The sequence below is a fragment of the Candida tropicalis genome, assembly GCF_000006335.3.
Source record: "Candida tropicalis MYA-3404 genomic scaffold supercont3.3, whole genome shotgun sequence".
Lineage (NCBI taxonomy): Eukaryota > Fungi > Ascomycota > Pichiomycetes > Serinales > Debaryomycetaceae > Candida > Candida tropicalis.
This window is the reverse complement of record NW_003020055.1, coordinates 269,448-280,326: the sequence shown is the minus strand read 5'-3', so window position 1 is coordinate 280,326 and position 10,879 is coordinate 269,448. Positions and strand designations below refer to the sequence as shown.

General features: G+C 34.0%; 1 protein-coding gene across 1 annotated transcript; it reads left to right on the top strand. All coding sequences in view use genetic code 12, as the record gives it.

The window, feature by feature from the left end:
* Positions 1-1,871: 1,871 nt before the first annotated feature.
* On the top strand, positions 1,872-7,277 carry CTRG_02229 (uncharacterized protein; the record flags this gene model as incomplete). The annotated part of the gene is made up of 1 exon (XM_002547886.1): positions 1,872-7,277. The coding sequence occupies one exon, from the start codon at positions 1,872-1,874 to the stop codon at positions 7,275-7,277; it is 5,406 nt and encodes a 1,801-aa protein (XP_002547932.1).
* Positions 7,278-10,879: the final 3,602 nt, after the last annotated feature.

Below are 10,879 nucleotides of genomic sequence, written 5' to 3'. Positions count from 1 at the left end.
TTGAAGAGAGATGGTCTCGCATACTAATATGGAACGGCACAGAAATCAACAAACGAGGAAATAATTCAAGACGCGCTATTTGATCGTTTTGGTTCATTTTTCTTTTCCGTTGTTGTGGAACAACATATTCCTTCATGCATTAATTGTAGGTCAATTTGATAATAACTTCAATCAAATACACAGACACTGTAAATAATCAAGCATCTGTCGGAGTTCTATTCGAACTATTCTTCCTTTAAATGGAGGGTCATTTCTTATTTATGGCGAATATCCGTGCTTAAATCCAATTGCCCAAAATCAGAAAAACATCTGATATGAATCAGCTCTGATTGATTCCTGTTACAACTAAATAATGTGACTTTCGTAACTTTTATAGCTTGAACAAACATACACTCTCTGACAAGAGTACATAATCGCTGTGGATGTGCAACCTATATTTTGCTGTTCTTTTTTGATTTTGTCTTGGGATAACCAATCTCGGCTTTTATGAACTGTGCAACATCTCAGGGATGATAACAAGTACTACTTATATTCTAATTTTATACCACATAATTGTTGAAGCCATAGACTTGACAATGGCACCACAGAATGAACATAGGATCATCTTATTGGTGGTCTCCAGTATACCTTTTTTTTTGTGCATACATGTTCCCTGGAAAGTAGACACACAAAGTGTTCAAATCTCACAACCATAATTGGCTCAGGGAGGATCGCAGTGGAAATATAAATCAATAAGTTCCTTGCCAACCACTTTATTGCTATTGATCAATTAGATCGAAATAGTCAATGGCAGTTATCGAAAATCTTTTAAAACGAAAGACACTCTTTAGTGAAAGATTGTGATAGACTCCTGGAATTTTAACTTCTTAATTGAATCTTTTTCAACCAAAAGATTAATATACAATATATGTTTGGAGGTAAATACCGATAATAACAGGAACATTTGCTTCTGCCAATAAGCTTTTTTTTTTGGTGCGGTTTGTTTGTAATTGCAAATAATGGATTAATTAGTTTTTCTTCAACTTCACTAACCTTCAAATCTAATGAACTTAAAAAAAAAATACTCCCGATAGCTATTTTTACGTTAAGTCAACATAATGAAAAGAACAGTGTAATATCAGTCGTTCTCTTGAAAACAGCACATTCGGAATTGAGGGAATCCAGTGTTTCTTTTTCCTTTTTTTATGTTTTTGTTTAGTAATTTGGTAGCATTACTTCAACTACTGTCAAATTTCTGACTGACCGAGAACTTTCAAATTTCTATTGTTTTAGTTGTTAATAATGTTCTAGTATCTACGTCCGTTTGTTAGTACGCCTCTCCATCAGTTTCATATGATGTGACCTTTAAAAGAAACTGGGTGAGTGATCCATAGATTAAACTTTTGGGTTCACAAATTCCTTCTCTTTATTTTAATGTTGTATTTCTAATCGAAAAAGCATCGAAACGGTTAATCACACTTCAAACCTTATTTTGGTTTTTTTGCGTAAAGAAACAATAAGTATCCAGTAATAATTTTGGATTCTTCTCATTAAACCATGTACAAAATGGGTTGAATACAATGAAAAACTTTTCTTTTTATGTTATTTTTATATTAAGGATTGCTTAGCTTAACTATACTAATTTACGATAAGCATTGACCTTTCTTTTTCGATGGCCGTTATTTCCCATTCCACCCTTTAGTGTTGTTGTTGCATTTTATGAAACATTCCTAGATTTCCATTTCAAAAAGAATAGATATGAATTTTTACATGTGGTTAAAAGGAAAGGATACATGAGTTGCTTAAAATTATTTAAAATTGCATTAAATCCACTTTATGGGTTTCAAAATGTTTTTTAGTTAAAAAGGCCAATTGCTCAACAATCGCTACCAATGTTGCGTCTATCAATTACTTATTCCATTTTCACATTAATTAACGTTATAAATGCCAAGGTCCTCTCCGGCATATTCACCAGATTTGTTTCATTAACACAATCATCTTATAATTCGTACAGTTTCGACGGTCCAATGCTGACAACTTGGATTGCAGCTCTAGGGTGGGAAATCAATGGAACAAAAGCAAAACCAGGTGATACATTTACTTTAGAGATGCCCTGTGTTTATAAAATTTTTATAAATGAAGAATCTATTGACTTAATTGGAAATGATATTAGTTTAGCAACTTGTGAAGTCCACTCTGGTGAACATATATCCACAAATTCGTATTTGAATTGTGTTATGAATGATTCTTTAGACGAAAGAACCAATATTGATGGAATTTTGAGACTCCCTATTATGTTCAATGTTGGAGGTTCCGGTCAAGATACTGACTTAGATGCGGCATCATCGTGTTTCAATACTGATTCCAACATAATTGCTTTCAACAATGGCGACACAAGTATTTCCATTCAACGAAGCTTTTCAGTAAGAGCAATTTTTGATACTGTACCAATAAACTTTGTTCGGGTAGGAAAAACTATTAGTGAATTAGAGGTACTCATTGTTGCTCCAAATTGTCCACAAGGTTACACAAATGGTAGACTAGCAATTGCTGCTTCAGACCGTGACGTTATCATAAAATGCTCTACTATAACATCGGGATTTGCCAGTAAACTTAACAAGTGGAACCTTCCAGAAAATTTAGTACAACTTTACCACGGCAGTCTTTGTACTTCACGTCAATTTTCTATTAGTTATACTAATATTCCAGAAGGGTATCGTCCATTTCTACTGGTAACTTTAAGCAATGCTGTTAGTTCTTCATTTAACCTTCGTTACACGATTCAGAATACATGTGAAAAAGACACGTTTAATGATCAATCAAGATCAGTTTCCTGGAGAAAGTTAAACTATGGATCTATCGATTCATATGGTGGTATCATGATTCCCGTCACAAGAACTAGAACAGGCACCGCCTCAACTAGATTGGTCACTACACGACCTTTTGATCCTTCGACGCACAGAACAAAAACAATCGAAATTATTGTGCCGATTCCAACCAGAACACGAACTTCTTCATACCTTGGAATCACGACGTCCATATCTACAATCAATGCTTATATTGGTGCCACCGCTACAGTAATTGTTAACAACCCTTATCATGTTACCACGACGTTGACTACATATTGGACAGGTTCAACAACTTCTACAACAACATCTATTGCTCAAACTGATTCCATTGATGAGGTTTATGTACTAGTCCCAGTTCCAAATCCTACAATCACTAGAACGGAATTTTGGACAGGAAGTTACTTTAGAACAACCACTGTCACTAATAGACCGCGTCAAACAGATATTGTTCAAGTTGAAGTACCTCAAAATCCTACAACAACAATCACTACGCTTGGAAATGTCCAATCACGTCTGACCAGTATACAAACAAATGGTCCTCTGAATACTGATACTGTGGTTGTGATTGTTCCTCCAAATCCAACTGTTACCACTTCATCATTCTGGAGTGAGGATTATGCAAGTGTGGTTACATACACTAACGATGTTCTTGGGACAGATTTTGTGGTAGCTTATTTTCCTGTGAATCCTACTTCCTTGTTGAACCAGTTCTGGACAGAAGATTACATTAGTACGGAAACACAAACTAATGATCCTGAGGGTACTGACTACCTTGTTGTTTACTACCCACCTAATCCAACTACCACCACAAGTGAATTCTGGACTGGAGACTATGTCAACACGGTGACTCTACAGAATGAGCCACAAGAAACCGACACAGTGATTGTTCAGTATCCTGCTAATCCAACTGAGACCACTACTGAGTTTTGGAGTGAAGATTACAGAACCACATTGACTCAGATGAATGATCCTTCTGGTACGGATAATGTCATTGTCTATGCTCCTGCCAATCCAGCTGTTACTACCGCTGAATTCTGGCCAAATAGTGTCACCTCATCAGTCACGGAAACCAATGGTCCTGATAATACCGACACGATTGTTGTTTATGTTCCCCACAATCCAACTACTACCAGAACTGAATTTTGGACTGGGGACTATGCTACGAGGGTAACACATACTTATGGGCCAGACACTACTGACGAGGTTGTTGCCTACTATCCATTTAACCAGGTGATCACTAGAACCGAGTTCTGGACTGAGGATTTTACTAGCACGATCACTGATGACAATGGGGCTGAGGAAACCGATAATGTCGATATCTACGTTCCACCAGATCCAACATCTATTTCTTCTACAATCTGGCTTGTATCTGATACTATAATTAGTATTGAAACAGATGATTCTGATAATAGTAGCATGGTATCTATAGAATCTTCAACTGAAGTACAGTCTATCACTGAAGTACTTCATATCATTGAATTTGGTAATGTAAATTATAATGCTATCCCCGGTCAAAATAATTTCTCAACAACATATTTTGAAACCTGGTCGAAATCAACGGATTTTCCCTCATCTACAACAAGAACAACAATGCATTCTGGACATGTCACCACCAGTCAACAGAGTGACTTTGGTAATAGCAAGGCTATTTATTCTAGTTCTGATCAACATCCATTTAGCTCTAATGAAATGTCTGTGTCTACATCATCAGTGGAAGATGTGCTGTTTTCTGATGTTTTCAATGCATCAGTCACGAGTGAAACTCACATTGTCCAAACCTCAGAATTGCCATTGATGGATATTGGTTCAAGTACTAGCATTAAGTACTTTTATTCCATGTATTCTGTTGAAAATTCACATCCACAATCACATCTTGAAGAATCATTGCTTCCATATGAGAGTATATCCGACCAGAGATGGACTCGTATGCCCACGCCGTCTACACTGGAATTACATCCTCAAGTATCGTCTACTGAACTTCCTAGTCAACTCATTCTGGATATTTCTTATGTTTCTTACAATCTTCAGAATTTTGTCGGGTCTAATATCCTGTTGTCTTCAGCCGATAACTATTTTCTGGTTTCACTACCTACTACACATACTAAGGGAAGTGCATCTAGCTATTTTACAGAAGCTGAAACTTTTATTGCGATGCAAATGTCTTCTTTGATAGCTGAACCGTCACTGTTATCTGTGTTAGATTCTGGTATATCTTCAACCAACCCTGTTAGTGCCAGTATAGCTTTATTTGAAACATCCAGTAGTGTGGTGCCGCTGATTTTGTTGTCGAGTATTTCTGATTACTCCTATGAATCATTGAGTACCTCAACAAATGAATTTATTATCCTTGAGGGAAATTTTTTGTTTATGGAATATCTGAATAGTTGGAAGGTGACTAAGGAGTCAACAGTTGAAAATTTAGGTACCATTCCAGTTAGAAGTGGAAGTGAATCTATTTCTTCTTCCATTTTATATCAAAATGTTTTATTCGTTACAGATAGGCCACATATTGGAACGAGCTTTGGATATGAAACTAACGTTCGAGAATCATCAAGTCTGTATGTACCAACCATTGTTGAATCTGATTCGTTCGATATGAAACCTACGCTGCTAATGACTGTGTCTGAAAATGTGGCCATTCATCAAGTTGGTTTGTTTGTCGATTGTCCTAGTAGTCTTGATGAAATCAATACTAATTCTGTTTGCACCCACGATTTCCCAAGCAGTATACTTGAAAGTATGGATTCTAATAACATCAAGTATACTTCAGTGAATGGAGAGTTAATGACATCAACTATTTTTGCTACAAGCTCACTTTTGGGACAGTCTACAACAGTGCATGAACTGGTTGTTACCTCACTAGAACCGGTTCCGACCTTCATGATTGAACATTATTTAACCTCATTAGATGCTGAATTTGTGTCCTTATCAAGTGAAACAGATCATTTTGAGAATAATTCAGAACAATTTTTAACATCAAGTGAATCTATGTTGTCTTCTTTTGATGTAAGCGATGGTTTTACTTTTTTGGAAACTTCGTTGGAAAGGCAATTAACTTATTCACATAAAGATATACAGATTCCTGATGCAGGTGTTTCTTCAATTGATGAAGAATTTTCATATTCTGAAAGTTTTCCTATATCATATAATTATCATTTGACCTTAAATTCCAATTCTGTCTCAGCACTGAATATATTTAGTGAGGTTGTTGAATCGGTAACTAGTTTGGATAGTGATGAAGAAATCATACCAGGTTTTACTTCTGTTATTACATCGAGTTCCAAAGATGATCCTACTACCAACATTCCAGCAATCAGCCTGATCGATACAAATGATATGAATGTGAATTCTAACTTGTTCTACCACCACAGTTCAATGGCAATTACAGAAGAATTTGAAAGTACCAGTTTGCAATCTTCAGCTACTGATCTTTTGGTTGATACCATCGAGGTAGTCGATTCAAATTCTAATATTTATCACCCTGTTTATTCATTGGCTGTAAATGTAAGACCTGTTTATTGGAATGAGTCCACTACTATACTGAAGTCAATCATTTCAACAACTCAATTTGAAAAAGCAGTTTCTAGTCAAAGTCCAGAGTTTTCAATCAGTCCCCTTATGGAATCTTTGTCTATTGATAACTCACCAAATCAGGTCTCAATATCAACATTACTGAGTTCTTATTCCGTATTTTCTACTGTTGTTCATTTTACTGATGATATTGACAGTTTGTTGTCCACCGGTACAAATGAAATTATTGATGTTGGAGATTATGATGGAAAAACTTCATCCTCGATAAATAGCAAAGTCACAATAGGTTCGTTTGCATCAGATGCATTATTGTCTTCTATTGTTGTTGAAAATGGTTATACTCAGGGGGCTTCCAGTTCACTAAATGACATCTCCATTGCTGATCTGCAGAGTATTGAAAAGGAAACTGCAACCATTCAAGATCGACTATATTCAGTTACTATGATTGAATCAGTTGACATATCTACCAAGAGTGTTGATAGAAAAAGTGAGATCTCAAAAAATGAAGCTAGTCATGAACTGTGGGATCTGTTATCAGAAGATAATGATGGCACAAAAATAGAAAACTATCCATCTGATGACAAGAATCTTATCACTTTGAGTGAAAGTTTAATTTCAAGTGGTGATATTTCATCAATTCTGTCAACTATAATGTCAGATAAAAATAATCTCGCAATGGTCACTTCAATTGTCCTGGATATTCCTGGAATCATCGATTTTTCTAAAGATGATCATAAAAATATCACAAAAAGCATTCTGAGTTTGGATTCAATATTCCAATACACTACTTTAACTCAGCAATTTGTTTCAGCATTTACACCAAATATTTCATTTATTGCAAAAGGTGGTTCTTCAACACTATTCTATTTACCAAATTGGCTCTTCATAAATTTGTTTTTACTAGTTATATTGTTATAGTATTTCATTGAGTTTATAATTAATTTTAACTGTTTAATTTATAATTGTAATTCCATAATTTAGGTGCAAAAAATACAAAAAGTGGAAGTACCTAACTAGTCATTCTTTGTTTACTTATAGTATAGTATAACGTGAAATATGCTATATGTACGAAATACGCCAAAATATAAATTCAAAAAGTTTTTTTGATATACACGAGAATTTGATTGTTATAAGTGGTTTTTACTTAAAGAGTTGACTATGTTTGGCTGGTTATTAATTACAAGTTAACGTACAAGTTAATTGGACTATCGTAGTTTGATGGGTTTTGGTCATATTTATTTTAAGAAACTCATATACAATCATTTATTTAATTTACGAGGGTCATAACCCTCGGTAATATATTAAAAAAAGAATGATTGTGGTTAGAAAGTCTATTTGGTCATGCATTTACTATGTTAGTAATATAGCAAGTGCCACCTGATAATCAACCAATATATATTAGTTTTTGCAACTCTATTTTTATTCTTGAAAAGCTAAGGGTAGCTTTCATCTCTTCTTCTTCAAATTCTTGTATAATAAGTAATTATAGTAATCTTGAGTGATTGTTGATTCTGTAATCACTATAAGTGGCTACTTAAAGAGGAAACGTAAATGAAGAGGATGTAAGTCATGCGGTCAACTAGGGTCTGGTAAATACCACCTTAACGCAGATACAAAACCTGTAAATAAACAAATGATAGTGGACATTGTTTTTCTAAAAAAAAAAACCTGCGTTCTGTTACAGATTTGATTGTTTATCCAGATCACGAGGCGGGATAGCTAAAAAAATGCTCCAGGCGCGGGTTAATGTACTTTTATTTTAGGTTTAGATCTATAGTTGGCAATAAAACTTCCGCAAACTTTTCTGGGCTCTCAAGGAATTGAGAAGACTTTGTCTGATAGGTCCTTGAATCTATTCTGTCATTTTTTTGATTGTAGATATGAATGGCCATTACTATTGTAGTTAAACTAAAGAAAGTAGAAAACTTGAAGTAAAAAAATATTTGTCCTAGACTTGTGGAATCCTTGTTATGTGGTATTTTTTTATTTTGCTTTGCTAATACGGCAGCATGGAAATATGGAAAAAATAAATCGATTGCAAAACTTTTCTCGGATGAACTTGGAACCACATTGTACTAATGTCATTTGGCACACAGGAATTTTGAGTCTTTTTTTGTAATACTTAGAGGTATTACTTTTTGGTATTGTATTAACAACCTAATAGGCATACATAAATCCGTGGAATGCATGACACGACAATCTCAAGTATCATAAAATCTGATAGCAAGTAAGATTGTATTGAAGATCTGATATCTGGCATCCCTTTGGAATAATATCATAAAAGTCCATCATTGATAATATGTATTATGTAATGTTTTAGTTCAAGCTTAGAAATAATTGTGATTAAAGGAATAGGGTTAATATATATGCGTCCAATAACTGGTTACTTATGTAGAATAAAAAACCTGGACGGATTGTTTATACAAACCGAATAGTTAGAAATCATGTGTATAAGACATGTGTCAACTATTCGGCTAATAAGTTCAATGGGTTTTCTTTTTGAATAATTATCTTTTAAACTTATGTAATGTAAAGAAATTCTTATCGAACGTCTTTATTAGTGACCTTAAAGGTTATAATTATTGTTAATGAACAATTGCTGACGTGAGTGGTTTTTGTTAGCACTTTGTTCTAGCGATACAGTTGTTTAAAGTGTGCATGGTTCATCGGAAAGTGGGGCATTAATCTTTTTGCAAGGGAATACAAAGAAAAAGGGAAGTATTTGCAATAACTTAATTCTTGACTTAATCATACGATAAAATTCAAAAAAAAAAAAAAAAATAGAAAAATGAATTAGCCTAGAAACCTTAACTTAAACTTTAATCCAACACATCGGTCTGTGATTTTAGTGTTTAATTTATTGAACCAGCAAGAACCATTTAGATAATCCAAGATTCCTTGCCACACTCATTAACAAAATACTAACCCCCTCATTACTAATTATTATATTAATGGGATAAGAAATATGAAATGATAATCTATTTTCTATTTTAGAGAAAAAGGAGCATTCCGACTTTGACCCGACGTGTAAATTTCATAACCAGCGAATGGTTTGAAGTGCATTTCTTGGTTATCATCATTCAAAACCACTTGCTATTATATAAACTAAAGGCATTATTTGTTGAAAATTGTCCGGGATAAAAACCCGAAATCCCTTTGGGGTGAATTCAACATTCTTGGAATAATAATACCAAATAAGGAAATCTGACTTTTGGGTAATGCATTCAGGCTATGTTGAATAATATTCATTGCATCATATCTATGTTAACTGTGTAGAGAAAATTAAGGGATGTTAAAAGAATAGAACCAATTGTAGCTTTTGTCTAACACCTAAATTTGATTAGAATAAATGTGTCAAGGAATTTATATATGCTCTCCGACTGCATCGTTAGTCTAGTTGAAAAGTGTCACAAAACAACTGGGGAACCCATAAAAAATCACCTTCCCCTATTCAACGGTAGCGGAAAATATCAGCGCCATAGAAGTATAAAAAAGAAAGTTTTGATCAGAGTTTATGATATTACCGCTATGCTCTATTAAAGCTAGAATAGAGCCAAAGTATAGTCCTTTTGTGTTGCTTAGGGGCTAAAAAGATCGACATTTTTCAAGCTAAAACTGAAGCTATAAATTGTTCAAAATATAAATTTTCCTGTTGTGGGAATTCTTTAATATGACTGGGATGTGTAAACCAATCAGTGTATTGTAATTCTTTTACATTGATATATTTGTCTCTACTGTCATTTTTAATACTACTTTGTCATGACTACCAGATCAAGGTTGGTTTTAATTTGAATTGGCGTTAGTAGTTGGGTATAATGCTTAAACTATAATCAAACCTTGACCCCTTTGGTAGTATATACAAGATGAAGGTGAACACATGGAGTGAACTGCAAATTTTAGGATTAGTTTATTTTCTTTTTGAGGGAATATCGGGATGAACTTCACTATATGCTTGATGAGATTCCAAATGCTCTATAGAATGATAAAGTGCCGTGAAATGTTCAATTACTCATAACCTATCTGTTAGTGACTAGAAACGGGCGATTGTATATTCTTTTCTTACCATAGATACTTCCCATGGCATTGTCTTAAGTTAATTATTTTGTGGATGGTAAATAGGCATTGTCATAAGAATGATCATGTTTGCTACATTAATGAATCAATATATTATAATGAATTACAGGGAATACTGACAAACTAGAAATAAGATTTCAAAAGAACTTAAACTACAAATAATTTCAGGTTAAGTAGCGTATGAAATTTCATCCAGTTAAGCACTTTTTGACCCTATTACCAATTAACTCATGCGGTTGTATGCACTCATTTTATATTTAACCACTAAAAATAGCAAGGGGCTTACTCTTTGCTTTTCTTTTGGATAATGGAAAACTTTAATAACTTCTTGAAGACAGCAACACCCTTTTAATTGCGGATATGTTACATAACCAATGCAAAATTTAGAATTTACTACATTCAAAAGAAAATTTCAGGTTTATTATACATACCAGAAGTTATTCAGT